General features: G+C 46.8%; 1 protein-coding gene across 4 annotated transcripts in view; it reads left to right on the top strand.

The window, feature by feature from the left end:
- The window catches only part of PRCP (prolylcarboxypeptidase), a 52415-nt gene extending 31016 nt beyond the window's left edge, over nt 1-21399 (top strand). For all 4 annotated transcript variants that reach the window (XM_053305864.1, XM_053305865.1, XM_053305867.1 and 1 more), the window contains exons 2-9: nt 2075-2215; nt 2324-2425; nt 5592-5773; nt 7982-8139; nt 10203-10375; nt 15511-15675; nt 17666-17853; nt 19243-21399. In XM_053305864.1, coding sequence (XP_053161839.1) covers nt 2075-2215; nt 2324-2425; nt 5592-5773; nt 7982-8139; nt 10203-10375; nt 15511-15675; nt 17666-17853; nt 19243-19456 — 1323 coding nt within the window. In that variant the 3' untranslated portion in view covers nt 19457-21399. The remainder of the gene's footprint in view (nt 1-2074; nt 2216-2323; nt 2426-5591; nt 5774-7981; nt 8140-10202; nt 10376-15510; nt 15676-17665; nt 17854-19242) is intronic.
- The last annotated feature ends 716 nt before the right edge of the window (nt 21400-22115 follow it).

Below are 22115 nucleotides of genomic sequence, written 5' to 3'. Positions count from 1 at the left end.
AAAAGAATCTTGTGGGTTGGTAACTCTGGATTACTTTGCAAAGCTGTCTTGATATAAAATATCAATACAGATAGGCCCTTAAAACCGATCTGTTTGCCCTGGTTTTCCAGGGTTTTTAGCTGTTTGAATGTTTAATTGGTTTTATTCTGGTTTTATAGTTTTGATTTTAATTGTGAACTGGTTTAAATTGTTTTTATTCTTTTGTAAACCGCCCTGAGCCATTTTGGAAGGGCGTATGTAAATCAAATAAATTTAAATTAAATAAAATATAAAACCATGAGTGAACACTACAAATGTGAGGCACTCTGAAGTGCATAACTTGTAGTGAAGTACCTAGCAGAGTTTGTTCTATTTCCTTACACATGTGAATACAGGCTGAGATGCTTGGATCTAAAAATTGGTGAAATCCCCCTTGATCATCATTGGGGTGAATTGTACCTCATTTGAGAGGGGAGGGGGGAAACAATCAAACTCTGTGTTCAGTGTTCTGTAACTCCATCTTCCAGGTCAGGATCAATTTGAATGATGTTAAGTGCCCTGTGGGGTTTCACCACTAACGCCTCATAATAATGTCTAAAAGTGCACTTTTTATGAATACATAGGAACATAGGAAGCTGCCGTTTACTGAGTCAGACCATTGGTCTCTCTAGCTCAGTATTGTCTACACATACTGGCAGCAGCTTCTCAAAGGTTGCAGGCAGGAATCTCTCTCAGGCCTATCTTGGAGATGCTGCCAGGGAGGGAACTTGGAACCTTCTGCTCTTCCCAGAGCGGTTCCATCCCCTGAGGGAAATATCTTGTAGTGCTCACATGTGGTCTCCCATTCATATGCAACCAGGATGGACCCTGCTTAGCTTGGGGGACAAGTCATGCTTGCTACCACAAGACCAGCTCTCCCAATACAGATATTGGTATATGGGCAACCCCTGTTGCATCGCATGGGAAAATAAAAGCACCATGCACTTGAGACAGTAGAGGTCAAAAGGACCCCACAAAATGCTGTCATAATACTGTAAGCATGCTTTATGGCCACAGACTCTTAGATCAGACAGCTCAGAACCTGTTCCTTCCATATCTTGTGGGGAAAAGAGCATAGAGACTGAACACAGTCAGGCTGCTTCTTCAGCACTACTGCTGTTGGACCCCTTCTGAAAATGGTGCATTTGGACTACCCAAGTGGACTTTTAGCTCTTAAACAGCTTACGATACTCCTTTTGACTTGATTGGAAGAAGGGTTGGGTTTACTCAATAGCTCCATCTGTTGCTGCCCCCATTCAATCCCCTGTCTTTGCTTAGTGTATCAATTTCTGCCCCATGAAACCGGAAATTCAGGACTGACAAAAGGAAGTACTTCTTAACACAGCGCATAATTATTTATTTTATTTTATTTTATTTTTTACATATAGATCCCACTCTTCCTCCAAGGAGCACAGAGCGGTGTACTACATACTTAGGTTTCTCCTCACAGCAACCCTGTGAAATAGGTTAGGCTGAGAGAGAAGTGACTGGCCCAGAGTCACCCAGCAAGTCTCATGGCTGAATGGGGATTTGAACTCGGGTCTCCCCGGTCCTAGTCCAGCGCTCTAACCACTACACCACGCTGGCCCTCAATTAACCTATGGAATTCTCTGCCACAAGATGTGGTGATGGCCACTAGCCTGGATGACTTTAAGAGAGATTTACATAAATGTATGGATGGCATATCTGTCAATGGGTACTAGTCTGAACTATAGGCCACCTCCAGCCTCGGAGGCAAGATGCTACTAAATACCAGTTGCAGGGGAGCAACAGCAGGAGAGAGAGCATGCCCCCTCACCTCTTGCCTGTGGACTCCCCAGAGGCATCTGGTGGGCCACTGTGGGAAACGGGGTGCTGGACTAGATAGGCCTTGGGCTTGATCCAGCAGGGCTGTTCTTATGTTCTTATACATGCTGCAATAGGTTCTACATGGTTGAAAACCATGCTAGTGGTGGTGTCCCAAGGAACTCCCTCATTGTACAGCTTTGAGCATCGATTGGGTTCTCCGTTGTCCCTGCTTTCCAAACCGTGAGCTCTCTGCTCTGTCTTCCTACAGATCGACCACTTTGGCTTTTCAGAAGACGGCACATTCAAGCAGCGCTACCTCATATCAGTTCAGCACTGGATGAGAGATACCGGCTCGATGCTTTTCTATACTGGCAATGAAGGCGACATCACCTGGTTTGCGAATAATACAGTGCGTAGGGCTCTGGCTTTTTGACCTTCCTAAATTCTGCTGCTTGTCCAATGCGCCACCCTCCCCTTACCTCTTCTCCGGTTTCAAGCCAACTTTATTTCCTGCCAGGGTCTCATGTGGAACATCGCTGAAGAGCTCAATGCCATCTTGGTCTTTGCTGAGCACCGATACTATGGGGAGTCTCTGCCCTTTGGAAACAAATCATTCGTTGTAAGTATCTTCTCCCATTCAGATTGGCCATTGGTCCTGTAGAGATCAAATGTATTACGTTCTATAGGGCAACTGGGAACTTGGAGGACGTTGTTGGGACAACAGATGAAGGACCATCTTATGCATGAGTCACAAAGAGCTTCTGGATGGTTGCCGAGTAGAAATTGGAGGATAATATTAATCACTGTATTTTGAGTGGCGTCATTGATGCTTTGTGGCAGGCGGGTGTACAACTTTGGCCCTCCAGCTGTTGTTGGACTACAACTGCCATCATCCCTGCTTATTGGCCACCTTGGCTGGAGATGATAGGAGCCTGTAATCCAAGAACAGCTGGAGGTTCCATATTGTGCATCCTCACTCAATGGGGCAAGTGCTGGAAAGGACTCCACTTCCCAGCGGTCCCTGGGCACTTTTCCCAGGCATTGCTGGGGTTCAGTATGGCTCCCTTTCTTTTCAAGGGACCCGCCAGCACTTGGAAAAGCAGAGCAGTTTGCAGAGGAGAGCAGTGGTTATGGCCGACATCCTGACTGGGCAAAGAGGCACCTTTTTAATGTGGTGATTATTTAGCAGGGGGAGAGCAACTAGCCCTATACACCCACGGCACAGCATCCCTCCAGTGGCTGTTGCTGGTGTCTATCTTATGTTTCTTTTTAGATTGTGAGCCCTTTGGGGACAGGGCTCCATTTTATTTATTATTTCTGTATGTAAACCGCTTTGGAAATCTTTGTTGAAATGCGGTATAATGTTGCTGTTGTTGCTGTTGTTGTTAATGAAGTGATGGTGTAACAGGGTTTGTATTCCAAACTAAGGGAAAAATTATATCCCCTTCCTTCCTCAGTTGCCTGAACTACTCAAAAATATGTCCCTGAGGCCCAGGGGCATATTTTGGGGTGACAGAGGCATCTGCAGAAGGAAATGGAGATCATTTCTTCCTTAATCTGGATCCTTTGTCTGGAACTTAGTACCGTTGGTGCCAGCACTTTGTTTGCCAGGATGTCAGCCGATATCTAGATACCGCCTTTTCAACAACAACAACAAAAATCACAAAGTGGTTTATGTAGCAAAAAGTATATAGGAGGGTTGTGTCAAGGAGGGTATTCAATTAAATGCGTGTTCAACTCTGCATACAAGTACAAATCTATATCTCTGTTACTGTTTTTGAATGAATTTTGTTGTAAGCCACCATGAATTCATTTATGAAGAATGGCGGCATTTAAATCTTCTTTACAAAGTTACGACAAACCAGAGATTCTATCAGCACAATTAAGAGGAGGCTATGTCCTTGTTCCTGTTGTCAAACAGCTGGAAGTTGGGAACATAGGAAGCTGCCATTGGTCTACCTAGCTCAGCATTGCCTTCACAGACTGGCAGCAGCTTCTTCCCGTTTGCAGGCAGGAGTCTCTCTCAACCCTATCTTGGAGAAGCCAGGGAGGGAACATGAAACATTCTGCTCTTCCCAGAGCGGCTCCACCCCCTGAGGGGAATATCTTCCAGTGCTCACACATCAAGTCTTCCATTCATATGCAACCAGGGCTGACCCTGCATAGCTAAGGGGACAAGTCATGGTTGCTACCACAAGACCAGCTCTCCTCTCAGAAACACTGCCACTAGGCCTTGATCTACCTCCTTGATCCTCAGAGGCATTACTCTCCCTGGGCCATGATCAGGCCAGGGAGGTGCTAAAACAACATACTAGATATGAAACATCAAAGAGATGGAAGCCTGCTGCCTAAATTGATTAAACAGGAGAGATTACGCAGCTGCTTGAAAGAGCTGGTTTTAAGTCATAGAAGGGCATTCACTTTGGCTAGATGTAGCACTTTGCCACCTGCAGTGCTATTTGGAAAGTTTTTTGAAAATACCGTATGAAGAAACAGTCTGCCCCTGTGGTTTGTGTGAGGTAGAAACCACTAATTTAAAACTGTGAATGTCATAAGTTTTATAACATATTTATAACACCCCTTTTGTCATCCTTATGAGGTTGATTGGAAATATTTGATGTGTCGTATGTGTCAGAAACCAGATGTGTCAGAAACCAGAGCTTACTTTTGCAGTGGCCAAATTCTGTGCCACAGTTTGTATAACAAGATGTAACTTATTCAGTAAGTAGCAAGGGCATAGCTAGGAGAGATGGGGCCGGTGTTCCCTCTACAGTGTGCACATATGCATCTGTTCACAGATTTTTTGATGTCCACTCAGTTAATTTTAGATCCTGCTCAGGTTGAATCAGGAAGGTCCCTCTCTGAATATATGTGTGCACACTGCCTTAATACTGCCGCCCAGAACAAAACTCATTCCGCACACAGATGAAAAAAACCAGAGAGGGGAGAGGGCCCGTGTTCATCTTTCTCCCTGGCAGCCCCTCAGAGTGAGGGAGAAAATGAAGAAAATAGGTAGGGGTGGAGCTGAGGAGCCCTCAGGAGCTGGGGGGCCTGGCTTCTTTGGACCGCTCTGCTCAATTATAGCTACACCCCGGCAGGTAGAAGAAGATAGGGGATTGGTTATAGCAATAGCAATAGCACTAGCAATAGCACTTACATTTATATACCGCTCTATAGCCGAAGCTCTCTAAGCGGTTTACAATGATTTAGCATATTGCCCCCAACATTCTGGGTACTCATTTTACCGACCTCAGAAGGATGGAAGGCTGAGTCAACCTTGAGCCCCTGGTCAGGATCGAACTTGCAACCTTCTGCTTACAGGGCGGCAGTTTTACCACTGCGCCACCAGGGGCTCTTTGGTTATGCTGTTGTAATATGTGGTGTTTATGTAGTGCGGGTTTCTTAACCTTGGACCCCCAGATGTCATTGGACTACAACTCCCAGAATCCTCAGCTGCAGTGGCTCTTGCTTGGGGAATTATGGGAGTTGTAGTCCAACAACATCTGGGGAACCAAGGTTAATAAACCCTGATGTAGTGAATTTATTATTGTTATGCTGGTTATGGACTGCATAAAAATGAAATTGAATACCTTCTTGATCTACCTGCTGGACTGTGAATGCTCCAGGGACATTACGTTTTCTGCTGTACCTTTTGCTGAACTTCCCGCACTGCCATCATGTTGAGTTGTGGCGGGAAAAGAGCAATGCTTCCACTTCTGGCAATGGGATGGGATGGCACAGGAAAGACCAGGAGTCACCTTCTATTGAATGCAACCTTATTTCAGGATGCCAAACATCTGAATTACCTGACATCGGAGCAAGCCCTGGCAGACTTTGCTATGCTCATTCAGCACCTGAAGGCAACGATCCCAGGCGCCCAAGATACTCCTGTGATCGCCATCGGGGGCTCTTATGGAGGGATGCTGGCTGCCTGGTTTCGGATGAAATATCCTCACATAGTTATTGGGTGAGTGTAGAACACGATGGGTGCCAGAAAATAATGCCATGTGATGTGGTGCACCAGAGATTCCTTAGGAAGAGCTGGCTGTTGTAATACAATACAATGCAATACAATGAATATTTATATACCGCTTTTCATAAAAGGTTCCCAAAGCAGCTTACATAGAAATAAACAAATCAATAAAATTGCTCCTTGTCCCCAAAGGGCTCACAATCTGAAAAAGAAACATAAGACAGATGCCAGCAACAGCCACTGGAGGGATGCTGTGCTGGGGACGGATAGGGCCAGTTGCTCTCCCCCGCTAAATAAAGAGAATCGCCACTTTTAAAAGGTGCTTCTTTGCTCAGCAGAGTGGGGTGAGGTGGTAGTGCCTAATGGGTAGAGGCTACCACCCAAATTGCAGATGGATTGGGCAAAGGGCTGATTTTTGGTGAATTGTTGAAGTTTACGCTTCTTGAAGGTATTTTCCCATAAGGTATAATAGAGGTTTCAGCAACCCCATAAGTGCACTTGGGGGGCGCTGGGGTGCCCCAGAGCCAGGGGCATAACTACTATTAGGCAAGGGGAGGCGGCTGCCTGGGGGCCCCCACGCCTTGAGGGGCCCCCCAGAGGCAAGTCACATGACTATATATTGTGAAGTGTGTGTGTGCATCAGCGAGGGGCCCATTTTAAAATTTTGTCTCTGGGCCCACTCCAGGCTTGTTACGCCCCTGCCCAGAGCGAGTGGGGTGGTGTAGTGCACATAGGGTGCCAGCCACTCCCATGGCTTGCGAACCAATGGGGTACAGGTTTCTGTTGTTTCTGAGGTGGTCTGAGTGTAGATTCTATGGTAGCAAATGAGAGTGGATTTATGGTTTTATTGAAAATCTCATTTGCTACCAGAGAATTTACACTCAGAACACCTCAGAAACAACAGAACCCTGAACCCCTTGGGTTAGATGGGGGTGGCTAGAACCCTCTGTTCACTACAACACCACTCACTCTGGGCCACCCCAGCACCCCCCAAGTGCAGTTATGGGGCTGCTGAAACCTACATGATTCCCTATGGAGAAAAACCTTAAAGACGTGTAAATCAACAAAAATCAGCCCTCTGCCCAAATCCTTTGAAAAAATTCAGGTAGCTTCCTTGCCCCCCTTGGGCACTACCACCAACTCCACACCTCTCTAAGCCACCCCTTTCTCCCGACGTAAAGCGATAAGCCTCCATTATACCTTATGGGGAAAAACCATAAAGATAAGTAAACTTCAACAATTCACCAAAAATCAGCCCTTTGCCCAATCCCTTTGCAATTTGGGTGGTAGCCTCTACCCATTAGGCACTACCATCTCACCCCACTCTGCCATTCCAGATCCCGCTTTATGCCTCAAATCTGCCCCAAAGACACTAAACCTTCAACAATTCACCAAAAATCAGCCCTTTGCCCAATTCCTCTGCAATTTGGGTGGTAGCCTCTACCCATTAGGGACTTAAACTGAGTAGTACCCCACTGCCTTGTGGGTGGGAGTGGGGTGTAGTTGGCACATGGCAGTCGATAGTTGGTGCTGTTGAAAAGACAGTCAAAATGAATAGAAGAAATGAAGGTGTGTAATGAATCCTCATAAGGATTCATTTAGTGAAAGTTATTATACACCAAAGAATCCGAACCCTTGAAAAATAGTAACCACACATTTTGCTCCATAACTCCACTTCTATAAAGGCTATAGCTTAGGGTTTTTTTTGTTTTTTTGTTTTTTAATGAAAGCTGGCAATCTGGGGAAATTAATAGGACAGATCCGAACCCGGACCGATTCGAATCGAATCAGCTACGATTCAATTTGTACCCGAATCTAGCCAATGGACCACAGGGGTGATTTGTTTTGTTTCCGAATCAGCTAGATTCGGGTACAAATCGATTTGTATCTGAATCAATTTGCACATCCCTAACCTGTTTCCATCTGTCCGATTGCAAGTTGGTGGGTAAGGCCTGTGTTTGCAATCTATGTCCAGCACCTAGAACATTTTAAGTGCTTTATTAATATCATATCCCCTGCCCCCCATGAGAAATGGAGGCTTAGAGGCTAAGTGGCCTGGGGCAAGGGGTTGCATTCAACACACGGCGGAGTTGGGATTTGAATCCAGGTCAGAAGCTTGACCCTCTGGCATTCCTTTCTCCAGAAGTGAGTGGCTAGACCTCCTCAGTAACTGAAGCTTGTCTTTTCTGCCTGTGTTCACAGAGCTCTCGCAGCATCGGCCCCCATCTGGCAGTTTGAAAGCCTGGTTTCCTGTGGCACTTTTTACCAGATAGTAACACAAGACTTTGAAAAGAGTGGGCCGCACTGCTCGGAAAGCATCCGGAATTCCTGGGCGGCCATTGACCGCCTCGCTTCCACAAGTAGGTATCTCACAAGAAGACTATATGTCGTTGTTGTTGTAGTTCTTTTATTGCAGCCATAAGCCAAACAAAAGCAAAGGTGACAATAACACAGCTGTTCAGAATTACAATAAGTGGAATAAATATAACAATACATACAGGGAAGACTAAAACTACCTTAAGATCAAACCTATAAAAGACCGTGGCAAGATGTCTGTCTCATCGCCCCATAAATAAATTTGGCTATTCTCAGCCTTGGGTCTCCAGATGTTATTGAACTTCAACTCCCATAATGCCCAGCCCCAATGGCCGTTGGTTGGGGATTATGGGAGTTGAAGTCCAACAACATCTGGGGACCTAACGTTGAGAATCTCTGCTCTAGGGGGCACCCAACCTGGTCTCCCCCTCCTCCCAAGTAGTCCCATTGAGTAGGAGGGCCAGAGCAGCCAGGCATTCTCTTTGGAGCTGGAGGTCAATCCTGGCCAAGTGTTACCTGATTGTGTATGTGTGTGTGGTGGGGGCAGGCGGGCTCCAGAAAAGGAGGTGGATCACGACCCAGAGACACTTGATTCTCAGTTCTCCAGGAAGTGGTTGGCCAGGAGATGGCCGGAATATGGTTCCGGGAGGGGATCGTCAAGGCAGGGACCTCGGCTGGGGCAGACTCCCCCTCTTCCCCTGATTTGGTCTCCCTGGGGTTGGCATCCAGGTGAATCCCAACAGCAGCAGCATGGAAGATCCTCCTCCCTCCCTCCCTTTTTATTATCACAACGGCCCTGTGCAGTAGGTTAAACTGGCCCAGTGACTGGTCCAAGGCCACCGAGTGAGCTTCGTGGCTGAGTGGAGGCTTGAACCTGGTCTTCCCAGTCCTAGTTCAACCTTCTAGCCATGGCGCTATGCCGGCTTTTGGTTGCCTCCCCTCTGAAGCGGTAGGGCTATAGCTCAGTGGAAGGGCACATGCTTTGCATGATGCAGAAGGTTCCAGGTTCAATCCCCAGCATCCCCCACTTAAATAACCTCAGCTAGCAGGAGGGGGAAGGAAAGCTGCCTAAGACCTTGGTGAGCTGCTGCCAGGTGTCGTAGTCAGTACTTCACTAAATGGACCCCTGTTACTCCAAGAACAGTCACACCCACGTGACAATATCACTCCCTGCCCAGAGAAAGACATACTTTCCTCTAATGGGAGGAGAGCTGGTCATTTGGTAGCAAGCATGACTTGTCCCCTGAGCTAAGCAGGGTCCATCCTGGTTGCATATGAATGGGAGACTAGAAGTGTGAGCACTGTAAGATATTCCCCTTAGGGGATGGAGCCGCTCTGGGAAGAGCATCTAGGTTCCAAGTTCCCTCCCCGGCAGCATCTCCAAGATAGGGCTAAGAGAGATTCCTGCCTGCAACCTTGGAGAAGCCGCTGCCAGTCTGTGCAGACAATACTGAGCTAGATGGACCAATGGTCTGACTCAGTATATGGCAGCTTCTGATCTTCCTATCTTGACACCTCCCTCTTTTCACTCAAAACATGTTTTACATAAGCCAGGGTTCTCAAACTTAGGTCCCTAAATGTTGATAGACTACAGCACCCATCATCCAAAGCCACAGTGGCCTTTGGCTGGGGATGATGGGAGTTGTAGTCCAGCAAGTTCTGGGGACCCTAGTTTGAGAATCCCTTAAGCAAACCTTTGGAGTGACTTCGGTCCGACATGTGCTATTATTTCTCTTGTGACTCTGTGATTATGTCTTATTTGCTGGTAGATTATTATTTTTAATTGTCCCTCTGGTTTGATTGATATTTTTTTGATAATTTTAGTTGCTATGATTAACGTTTATGGTGTTCGACTGTGGTTTTTTATTTGCTGATTTGCGATTTTGATAGTTTATATTTCAAATCCTTATAAGCTGTCTGAAAATTGTTTTAAAATGGAAAGTTGTGATAAAAATGGGCTGAATTAACTCAACTCTTGGCGTAATGTAGCGGTCTGACAGTACAAGGCAGCTTCATATGCTTCGGTGCATTAATGTTTGTAAGATTTTGAAATCTAATCTGTACACAGCTGGGGAGAACTAACTCGGTACCGATCTCTCTTCCGCAGAGGAAGGCTTACACTGGCTCTCGACTGCATTTCACCTGTGCAGTCCGCTGAAAACGGAGACAGATGCTGCTGCCTTCAAAGCGTGGCTAAGTGAGACGTGGGTTAACTTGGCGATGGTTGACTACCCATATAAGGCTGACTTCTTGCAGCCTCTTCCTGCCTGGCCTATTCAGGTAATTGAACATCAGCTGTCTTCTCTCTCCCTCTCCTAGAGGTAAAGTGTGCCAGCAAGTCGATTTTGACTTCTGGCACCCACAGAGCCCTGTGGTTGTCTTTAGTAGAATACAGGAGGGGTTTACCATTGCTGCCTCCCGCACAGTTTGAGATGATGCCTTTCAGCATCTTCCTGTATCGCTGCTGCCCGATATAGGTGTATCCCATAGTCTGGGAAACATAGCAGCAGGGATTTGAACCAGCAACCTCTGGCTTGCTCGTCAAGTCATTTCCCCGCTGTGTCATTTGGTGGCTCCTCCTATATACATTACAGTCTCTTTAATAAGGATACGGATACCATGGACAGCCAGGAAAACAAACAAATGAATCATAGAACAAATCAATCCAGAATTTTCACTCGAGGCACAAATGACCGGGCTCAAACTATCATACTTTGGACGCATTATGCGAAAACCCAGAAGCCTTGAGAAGTCCATATTGCTGGGGAAAGTTGAAGAAAAGAAAATAAGAGGACAACCAGCAGCAAGATGGATGGACTCGATTATGACAGCAACGAATGCTCCCCTGAGAGACCTTAAAGGCCAAGTTGAAGACAGATCATCCTGGAGAGAATCTATCTATGTGGTTGCTAAGAGCCGACACCAACTTGACAGCACTTAATCAATCGAATCTTTAATAAGTATTTTTAAAAAATCAATAGAGATTTGCAGCCTTGGTTAGTTTGCAAAGCATTTGAGCTTGTGTGTGTGTGTGTGTGTGTGTGTGTGTAAGGGGATGATGCTTAACTTGGGGTGGGGCGGGGGGCATCTCCAAAGGCCTTTAGGTCCAGGCTCCAAATTGCACCTCTACTAATAAAGGTTAAGTAAAGTGTGCCGTCAAGTCAATTTCGATTCCTGGCACCCACTGAGCCCTGTGGTTGTCTTTGGTAGAATACCGGAGGGGTTTACCATGGCCGCCTCCCGTGTAGTATGAGATGATGGCCTTTCAGCATCTTCCTATATTGCTGCTGCCCAATATAGTAGCAGCATGGATTCGAACAAGCAACTTAGTCAGGCATTTCCCCGCTGCGCCACTTAAGGTGACTCTCCCTCTCCTGTAGATGTTGTTTTATCCAGGCCTCTGTAGGAGAACCCAAATCCATCATGGCCAAGGGTTCTGCCATGAACAGTTCTAAATCTTCTGGTTGATTCAGAGACTCAGCAGTGTTGGTCCTTTAATGAGATTATGCTATGCTTTGCTTTTCCGGTCTGGTTGCTTTGTGAAAATATTTTTATCTTGCCTTTTAACTCTCCAGTGGAGTCCCCATAACCGGCTAACCCTTTCAACTAAAAAACAATTAACTGGCAATCATAAAATCACATGAGAAACATAATACACAAAACTGCCAATTTTTTAAATAAGCAGCAGTACATATCATAGCTGCAGATATCACGAGCAGCTGGCATCCCGCCTAAGTTGCTCAATGGTAGTATTCGGGAGTTCATCTAGATGCCTACTTCACTTGGTCTAAATGACTACTTAATACTTGGGGGCAGTTTAGTCTGGATGTCAGTCAGTGCAGCTTTAATCTTTGGAAGCCACGTTTTAAACAAAGTTTTATATTGGCCCCTGAACATGTGCAGAGAGAGAACTAGCTGAATTCTTTGTGGCAAGATGTTCCCAAAGCAGGGTGCCAGTACTGAGAAGGCCCTGCCATTTCTGCCTGCAAATAATATTTCAGAAGAATGAGGGACACAACCACCTCCCCTAAAGGCCTAAGTGTGGGGGTGGATTAATATGGGCAGGGGTGACCCTTGAGGAGTCCCAAACCATTTAGGAATTTGGAATCTTTAAAAGTGTGTGTGTGAGAGAGAGAGAGAGAGAGAGACAGACAGACAGACAGAGGAAATGCTGCTTTGTGAAGACTTGGGTCTAAACTCTACATGACATAAAACATTGTTAGCCCTGATGAATTTAGTTTTTCTCTGGTCAGTAGGAGCTGTATCCCCTCCCTCAATTGGAACTGCAGCAGAGGGTGGGATTTTGTGAGGCCTCAGCCCTACCTCCCACCTCGCCCCCAGTCTGCAGAAGCTCCCAATCCGGCAGCTGTTGACTGAAGAAAAGAAATTAGCCTGACAGGCCAAATAGCGCTTTAAACACCCCATGGAGTTTGGCCCTTGAAAGCCACCTTCTCACCCCCGTTTGTTTCTGTGTCTCTGCCCTCTCCTGGCTTGCTTTTCAAGGCCTGTTATAGTCCGATGTGATTTTTTGTGTCTGGAAACAACACTCGGGAGTCCCTTGAGGGCCTTTAGCAGGACACTTCAGTCCCTCCGAGCCTAAGCCCGAAATGGTTTCCTTCTCTTTTGTCTCGAATTGTCTTGAGTCCTCTCTTTCTTCCAACGTATGCAGCCTCTCTGGGTGGCGTAAGCTGTTCCAGTTGCCTCCCCTCCGCCCTCCTCCTTTTGAAAAGCACGGTCTTTGGTGACAAAACTAATGTGATTATCCCAACCAAGCGCAAGAGGTGTATTGAGAGCTTAGGGGGAAGAATCCGCTCCAGTCGCTGAATGTGTCCTCTGCTTAATCCTCTCTGTAATGAAGGCAGATGGTCCCCTCTGGGAAGAGGAGGCTTCCCCTGGCTTCCAATCCCACCCTCTCCCCACTGCTGGCCATAGAGGTTGCCGCCTCTTAAAGGCACTCTTTAACTCCCGTATGGCACATCCACACTAAGCTAGGGAGCTTTGGGGAATCCTGGGTTTTCCAGCCCAGAAGCCGCTCACTGGGTTGGAAAAGGCTAGAAGTCATCTTAATAAATGATTAACTCCCCCTTCCCCCTGCAACCAACTTACTGATGGCATTGTGGAGTGATTCAGTTCCTGCTGAGAACTGGCTTCAGAAACAGTTAGAACTGGCTCTGCCCCTCGGGCACGCCCCTTCGGGACACCTACTGCTACAGCTATGAATATTTATCCATCACTTCTCAACAAAAGTGCTCAAAGCAGTTGACGTAGAAAAATAAATAATAAATGAGAGGGTTCCCTATCCCCAAAGCGCTCAGTCTCCTCTGCAGACATGGGCACTTGGTTCCCCTCCGCCACTTCCTGATCATGTAAGCAAGGATGGTATCGCCTCTACCGGCCCTATGTTGTGTAAAACAGACCCTGACCCTGCTGACGGTCTGATTATGGTAGTTGGGGCCAGGCCTCAGCCCTGATGCTGCAAAGAAGCCGTCTTTGGAAGCAGAACTCCTGTCTTTTGTTTCTCAGGGATGAAGCAGCACAGGGAGGAGCTGAGCCCTGCTGTCTGGGACCAGCAAGATCGTAGATGAGGTCATAGCGGGTGGGGCTATAGCTCAGTGGTAGAGCATCTGCTTTGCATGCAGAAAGCCCCAGGTTCCGTTCCTGGCAGCATCTCCAGGTAGGAGATTCCTGGGGGAGATTCCTGCCTGAAACCTTGGCGAGCCATTGCCAGTCAGTTTAGATCAGGTCTGCTCAACTTCGGCCCTCCTGCAGATGTTGGCCTACAACTCGCATAATCCCTGGGTATTGGCTACTGTGGCCGGGGATTATGGGAGTTGTACTCCAAAAATTTGGAGTACAAGTGGTGTCAAGAAAAGGGTTTTCTGGAGTCAAGAAAAGTATTCCTTGACTCCAGCAGTCAAGAAATATGCTGCAGACTAGCACTTGGTAGGCTTCCAATGAAGGCCTTGGAAAGGATATTTAGATGCCGTGACGTGTCTATACCTACAAAGGTTAAAATTGTTCGGACAATGGTTTTCCTTTGACACTCTGTGGATGCAAAAGCTGGACTTTAAAGAAGCAAGATAGAAAAGGTATTTATGCTTTTGAATTTTGGTGCTGGAGAAGATGTATTGATGCCTTTAAGGATACCATGGACTGCCAGGAAAACAAACAAATGGATCATAGAACAAATCAATCCAGAATATTCACTCAAGGCACAAATGAACAGGCTCAAACTATCATACTCCGGACACATTATGTGAAGACCCAACTCCCTTGAGAAGTCCACAATGCTGGGAAGAGTTGAAGGGAAGAGGATGACCTGCAGCAAGGTGGATGGACTCAATCACGACAGCAATAAATGCACCTCTGAGAGATCTTAAAGGCCAAGTTGAAGACAGATCATCCTGGAGAGAATCTATGTGGTCGCTAAGAGTTAACACCGACTTGACAGCACTTAACCAGACTTAATCAATCCATCCCAAAACAGCTGGGGGGCAAAAGATGAGTAGGCCTGGTATAGACAGTACTGAGCTAGATGGACCAATGATCTGACTCGGTATAAGGCAGCTTCCGATGTTCCTGTGACAAGAAGCTTATTACTACAGACCTTTCTGAGTAATGGACGAGGGAGCTGGGCCCCATCTGCTAGCCCCACCCTGGTCTCTGCATGCCTCCAGGTCCTCCGCAACAAATAGGGTTGATAACTCTGATTGAAGCTCTTCCTGGGAATGTTCTTTCCAGCCCTCTGCCCAATATCAGTCCACTAAAGTCTCCAGGATCTCATTCAATAACTTGAAGGAGACTGAGGCCAATTCCTGGAGTGTTGACAGTCCTGGATGCAGACGCTCCAGCTACCCTCACAATTAGGCCATCTGGGCTGAGTGGAGGGCATCAAGCACTGTCTTGTGTCAGCCTTTGGGGGCTCGCTGGGGCTGCTGCACACATAGAAGGCAGCCCTGACGGTGTTGTGCAAGAGTGCCATTGCATGAATACTTCATCAGCCCACGGGAAGCATTGTCTCCACTGCTGTTTGCATTGCCCCAGTGATGTTTCCAGTGGAAGTCATGGTGCACAGCTGCCTATGGGCTGATTTAAGTATGCGTGCAAGAATGCTCTTTCAGGGCACAGCAGTCCTGGTGGGTTCCTAATGCTGGCGGAAGACTGCACTGCATGTCAACTAGTGTTTAACTAGAGTTTATTACATAAAAAGAGCCTTGCTGGATCAGGCCCAAGGCCCATCTAGTCCAGCATCCTGTTTCACACAGTGGCCCACCAGATGCCTCTGGGGAGTCCACAGGCAAGAGGTGAGGGCCTATTAACTTGCTTGTGGTGTCTCCCTAGCTGCAGACTTGGGCTCATGCTGATCTCCTCTCTTCCTTTAGACTTTGTAACTCCCCCTTTCTGTCTTTCTGCAGGCGGTTTGCCAGTACTTGAAAAATCCCAAGGTGTCAGACAAATTGCTGCTCCAGAATATCTTCCAGGCAGTCAATGTTTACTTTAACTACACAGAACACACACCGTGCCTTAACTTAACTCAGACTGCCACCAAAAGCCTTGGGATGCAAGGCTGGTATTATCAGGTATGTGTACCACCATCACCACTAGGTCTGTAGTACGGTGGCAGAATCTGGAATGGAGACATTGAGACTCTTCACTCAGGACATGCCTATGTGTGAATCTTCAGGGATTCTGCCTTCAAGCCTAACTGGTTACAACAGAGTCCCTAGATGATGTTGGACCACAACTCCCATCATCCCCAACTACAATGGCCTTCAGGATGATGGGAGCTGTAATCCAGCAACATCTGGGGACCTAGGCTTGGGGACCTCTCTCTCTATATCTTACACCTGTTTCTGAAAGAGCTGGGAAGGTGATGATCCTTATGGATGCATAATTGGAGTACCTGTGGGCATGAGGGAGGATCCGGCAGGCTTTAGGTAACCTGCAGATATGTCAGTTTCACAGAAATCTGAAGAAAAAAAGCCTAAGAGGGTTTTTTTAAAAAACCACCCAAATACTGCCCCAGTGTAACTCAATGGAATGGAATGTTCATGGACTCAGAGAGCAGTTAACAACCAAGTGGGCAGAGCTAATGGAGCTCAGTGCTGGGGAGTTTGGCGGGGGGGAAGGAGGGCTTGAACAAAAGACAGTCACTACTCCTTCTGCTTCTTAGGGGGCGAGGTGCCTAAAACTTTCACCATGCTCAGGCACAGGTTCTAACAACAACAACAACAAATATTTATATACTGCTTTTTAACAAAAGTGTCCAAAGTGGTTTACATAGTAACACATGCACACCAGGGATATACTGCAACATTTTATTATGGTCTATAATTGTGTACATTAACCCAAGAGACCAGAACAGTGGTACATCTGCTGGTCACCTCCTAACTTGACTACGGCAACGCGCTCTACGTGGGGCTGCCTTTGTAAGTAGTCCGGAAACTGCAGTTGGTCCAGAATGCGGCAGCCAGGTTGGTCTCTGGGTCATCTCAGAGAGACCATATCACTCCTATCTTAAGAAGGTCTACATTGAGATCATCAGGAGAGGTTCTTCTGCAATTGCCACCAGCACATCTGGTGGCTACTCGGGGACGGGCCTTCTCAGTTGCTTCCCTGAGGCCTTTGGAATGCGCTGAAATAAGATCCTCCCCATCTCTTCAAACTTTTAAAAAGGCAGTCAAGACACATTTGTTCACCCGGGCTTTTAATTAGATATTTTCTTAACAGTTTGATGATTCTTCATAGTTTTAACATTTTAAATTTTAAATTGTTGTAATGTTTTAACCTTTTTACTTGTTTTTATCGTTTTGTTGTAAACTGCCCAGAGACTTGCGTTTGGGGCAGGATACAAATATGTTTAAACAAACAAACAAAATAAATACCTAGAAAGGCAGGATGAGGATACTCGAAATGAAATTGAAATGGCATGGCAAGCCAGGGGTACAGACATCATTTAAAAACAACAACAACAACACAAGCCTCAGCTAGTAAAATATGAGTACGGCCGCTTCAGGCAAACAGGAGGGACTTGGCCTTGGACCAGCAGCGAAAGAGCTGCAGTGGTAACGCAGATCAAATATGTCTGGGGAGGGGATCAAGGCGCTAAGCAAGTTTAGGAAACAGAACTGAAATAAAACGTGGGTTAATGAATGCAATTCCAGGAAGAATGGCAATTCTTCTAATAACAGCTGAAAGGGTCACTTTGTTCTGTCTTGATGTTATGATGAACTTCTAGACAAGGGAGGTGTGTGGTTGGAGCAGAAAATACTGAACAAAAGGTTCGGTGAATCAGAGGACCAGCTGCCTTCTGTATACAGTGGCATATATACAGTATGCATAGTGTTCCACAGAGTATTGTAAGACAAGTCCCTGCCCTGAGAATCTTGCAGTCTAGGTTACGATAGTGGATGAGGTGCCTGCTGTTGTTGTTGGACTTTGATTCACAGCTAAGTTTAATTTATTCTCTCAAAAGTCAGTCTTATCGTAGCTCGCGTGAGTGCGTGCTCTCTGCGTGTAACCAAGACCTTGTGAAACATAACTGGATTCCTTTGTGCCTTTCTCCACAAGGCCTGCACCGAAATGGTGATGCCCATGTGTTCAGATGGCATCCACGACATGTTTGAGCCTCAGAAGTGGGACATCCATCAATACTCTGAAGACTGTTTCAGTACCTGGAAAGTGAGACCTCGTCCGTCTTGGGTCCCCATTTCCTATGGGGGGAAGAATATTAGTGCGCACACCAACATCATCTTCAGGTGAGCAGCTGATCCTTCTGAGGTCCTGGGCACCACCAAACCTGGCAAGAGCTTGCATTTAGTCCCCGGTCCTAGTGCAGTTCTTCTGGAGCAGCTCAGAACCATTCCAGTGGATGTACCGCAACTCTGCCTACCAGCAGACGCTGCACCAGTAAGCGGTTACCTCTGCATTTTCCTTTAATGCAAGACCATAGCAATATCTACATATTTGGCAAACCATGTCAATGGAACACTTTGGACAACAGGCCCACCTTGCCGTGCGTCCATGTGGGGATAAACAGCAGTGCCTTTCCAGTGTAGGTCAGTGAAATAAGAGCAACATTTTAAAATGGCCAGCTAGATCAGGGATTCTCAACATTGGGTCCCCAGATGTTCTTGGACTTCAGCTCCCATAATCCCCAGCCCCAGTGGCCTTTGGTTGGGGATTATGGGAGTTGGTCCAATAACATCCGGGGACCCAACGTTGAGAATCCTTGAGGTAGATGACTCTGGGCAGCTCACAAGCAGGGCAGGTGGGCAAGAGCCACTTGCATGCTGTTGGTTGCTGGCAGCATGTATTCAGTGCCTCTGAAGATGGAGGTTCCATTTCACTGGCTGATAGCCACTGATAGACCCATCCCCCTCTGTAAATGAAGCCACCTAATGGTGCAGCAGGAAATGACTTAACTAACAAGCCAGAGGTTGCCGGTTCGAATCCCCACCAGTATGTTTCCCAGATTATGGCCTACAACCAGAGGGCTCTGTGGTCACCAGGAGTCGACACCAACTCGACTGCACACTTTTACCTCTGTAAATGTGTCTAATTTAAAAGTCGGGCTCCCAGAAGTTCTTGGACTACAACGCCCATCGTCATCAGCCACGATGGCCTTTGGTTTTCAGCTAAGAGAAGAGAGCTGGTCCTATGGTAGCAAGCATGACTTGTCCCCTTAGCTAAGCAGGGTCCACCCTGCTTGCATATGAATGGGAGACTAGAAGTGTGAGCACTGTAAGATATTCCCCTGAGGGGATGGAGCCGCTCTGGGAAGAGCAGAAGGTTCCAAGTTCCCTCCCTGGCCGCATCTCCAAGCTAGGGCTGAGAGTGATTCCTGCCTGCAACCTTGGAGAAGCCGCTGCCAGTCTGGGTTGACAATACTGAGCTAGATAGACCAATGGTCTGACTCAGTATATGGCAGCTTCCTATGTTCCTAAGATTGTTTCCCAAAGCAGCGTATAATTAAAATCCAGCAAGGGTACAGCGTAAGTAAGGCTATGCTGGGGTGTGTGTGTCTGTGCCCCTGTACTGGCTCCTGAGAACTGGTGAGTAAGTCCCGATGTGGTGGTGGTCATGCATCTCGGGGCATTGCTAACTTGCAAGCGTGGTGCTCACTTCTTTCCCCCTTTCCCTTTCAGCAACGGTGGGCTTGACCCCTGGTCTGGGGGCGGAGTCACTCGGAACATCACGGACTCTCTCGTTGCCATCGTGATCCCGGAAGGGGCTCACCACTTAGACCTGCGCTCCAACAACCCTTATGACCCGGCCTCTGTGTTGCAAGCCCGCCTTCTGGAAGTCCATTACATGAAGCTGTGGCTGGCAAAGTACAGACTGGAAAAGTGCCGGAAGTAACTGGAATTGCTGGATTTTGTGATCATGGTTTCCCTTTGACATTGGCAGGAACTGATCACCTCCTTGGCTTGCTTGACGAGCATGCTGTGGGGTTTTTTCCACTCCTTTCCTCCTCTCCTGACCCCAAAAGAGTTAAATTCGCTCTCTTGAGTCCCCCCACCCAAATCCAAATTCCTTGGGACTGTCTGGGACTCTTCATTTTCTAGGACAGGAGTTCCCAACCGTCAGTTGCCAGATGTTGCTGGACTACATCATGGGTGGTATAGTCCAACAACATCTGGGGATGAATTTTATCCATCAGCTGTATTAATGATTTTGAGAGAGAGAGATTAGCCAGGTTAATTGTATTATTTCAGAGATTCTCCAATTTGGGTCCCCAGATGTTGTTGGACTATCATGCCCATCATCCCCAGCCACAATGGCCTTTTGACATTGTGGCTGGGGATGATATGAATTGTAGTCCAACAGCATCTGGGGACCAAGTTTAAGAACCCCTGTATTCTGTGGTTCTGCACAATACAAACCTAAATGAATATTGTGCATAACCGCAGTTGGTGCCTCTTCCTTGGTGCCTTTTCCTGTTGTTTTTCCAGCTCCTGGCAGGCTGCAAGTGGCACCAGCAGAATGCAGGAGTGCTTTTCCCCACTCCTTCCAAGGAAAAAGGCTACATCCAAACTGCGTCAGATACTATCGGCACAAGAATCCAGGATACCTGTGCACAGCGTTTCTGACAATGGGGTCCATCACTGCAAGTGTGGGATGTTTTCTGAGCAGGTCCTTCTCTCTCCTCCCTCCATCCCTTTAACCATCGTTGGCTTTGGTATGGAGAGTGTGGCCCAGCACATCATGTATGGAATTTGCTGGCAGAAGATGCTTAGTCTGTCCAGCAGGGAACAAAATGTTAAGCCAGCTTGGGGGGGTTTCGGGGCAAAGCTCAGTGGCAGAGCATCTGCTTAGCATGCAGAAGGTCCCAGGTTCGATCCTTGGCATCTCCAGGTAGGACTGGCAAAGAAGCCTGCCTGAAACCTTGGAGAGACGCTGCCCATCAGAGCAGGCAATACTGAGCTCGATGAACCAATGGTCTGACTCAGCAGGCGGCAGCTTCCTACGTTTCCTCTGCCAGATTACATGGAGGCAATGGAGGCTGAAGATCTTCTTGCATCTTACTGATCTGAGGACTGAAAACATTGAAACTCTGAACTTTATTTGCCAATATTGGGGCATCTACGTTTGCCTTTCTAATGTGGATGCAGCGTCCGTAGCTGTTTTTGTCTCCAAGAGGCAAAGTCTTGTTTCCATTAAAAGTTCATCATGGGGTTGCTGCTGTTTTAGCTGGCTGAGGCTGATGCTATATCAGGTTGGGAATTTCCAACCTCATGTTTGCCACTGTGTGTGTGTGTGTGTGTGTGTTTGTTTAACCCTTGCTCTGCCCATCACTTCCCCCAGACCTTATCCTTCTGTATCATTTTGTGTCCAGCTAGACTCAAATCTTTCGACATGGCTGCAGGAAAAAGCTGTTGCAGAGGCGAAGATCCTGGGACAAAGCACAATGGGGAGTGAAGAGTTAAATGCCCCACAGACAAAGATCCAGGCACCCCTGCATTGGTGGCATCACGTCTCCTTTTCAGCCTGGGTTGTAGTGCCTTGCCTGAAACTTTCAGGGTTATTGCTGTATGTGATGTTGGGGGAGGAAATGTGCTTCCAGCGTTTGGCTTGCACTACTAGTTTGAAAAGGAGGAAATGTACAGGTTGAGTATCCCTTATCTGAATTGCTTGGGACCAGAAGTGTTCCGGATTTTGGACTTTTCCAGATTTTGGAATATTTGCATACTGTAATGAGTGATCTTGGGCATGGGATCCAAGTCTAAACATGAAAGGTTACTGTACACTCTATTTTATTTCTTTAGGTTTTATTTAAAGAATAAAAACAAATAAGCATTGTATTTATGATAACTACAGGTAGCTGTAAATGTAATGAAAACTGATTGCAAGAAAATGTTCAGTGCAATAATGTTACTGATCATGTTAGACTCAAACATGGCGTTTTAGGTGGAGATGAAATTCAGATTTCATGTGAAAATAATCTTTTGTACTTAAAAAAAAGCCGTGGTGGTTTCCGGATTTTGGAGCATTCCAGATTTCACATGTCCGGATTAGGGACACTCACCTTTACTGCTTAAAATATATAGGCAGTGTATAGGAAATGTGTATATAGCAGGAGTTCTTAAACCTGGGTCCCTGGTTAAATACGAATCTGCAGTATACCGAGTCAGCCCACTGGTTCATCTAGGTCACTGTCATCTACAGTGACTGGCTGCAGCTCTCTGGGGTTTCAAACAGGGATCTCTGCGAGTCGTACCTGAATGGGAGACTCCGTGTGTGAGCACTGCAAGAGATTCTTCTTAGGGGATGGGGCCACTCTGGGAAGAGCAGAAGGTCTCAAGTTCCCTCCTTGGCTTCTCCAAGATAGGGCTGAGAGAGATTCCTGCCTGCAACCTTGGAGTAGCTGCTGCCAGTCTGTGTAGACAATACTGAGCTAGATAGACCAATCGTCTGACTCGGTTTATTTATTTTATTTTATTTATTGTTAAATTTATACCCCGCCTTTCATTAAGAAAATCCCAAGGCAGCTCAGTGGAAGGCAGCTTCCTGTGTTCCT

Source organism: Hemicordylus capensis, chromosome 3 (genome assembly GCF_027244095.1).
Source record: "Hemicordylus capensis ecotype Gifberg chromosome 3, rHemCap1.1.pri, whole genome shotgun sequence".
Classification (NCBI taxonomy): domain Eukaryota; kingdom Metazoa; phylum Chordata; class Lepidosauria; order Squamata; family Cordylidae; genus Hemicordylus; species Hemicordylus capensis.
This window is presented reverse-complemented; position numbering and strand designations above follow the sequence as displayed.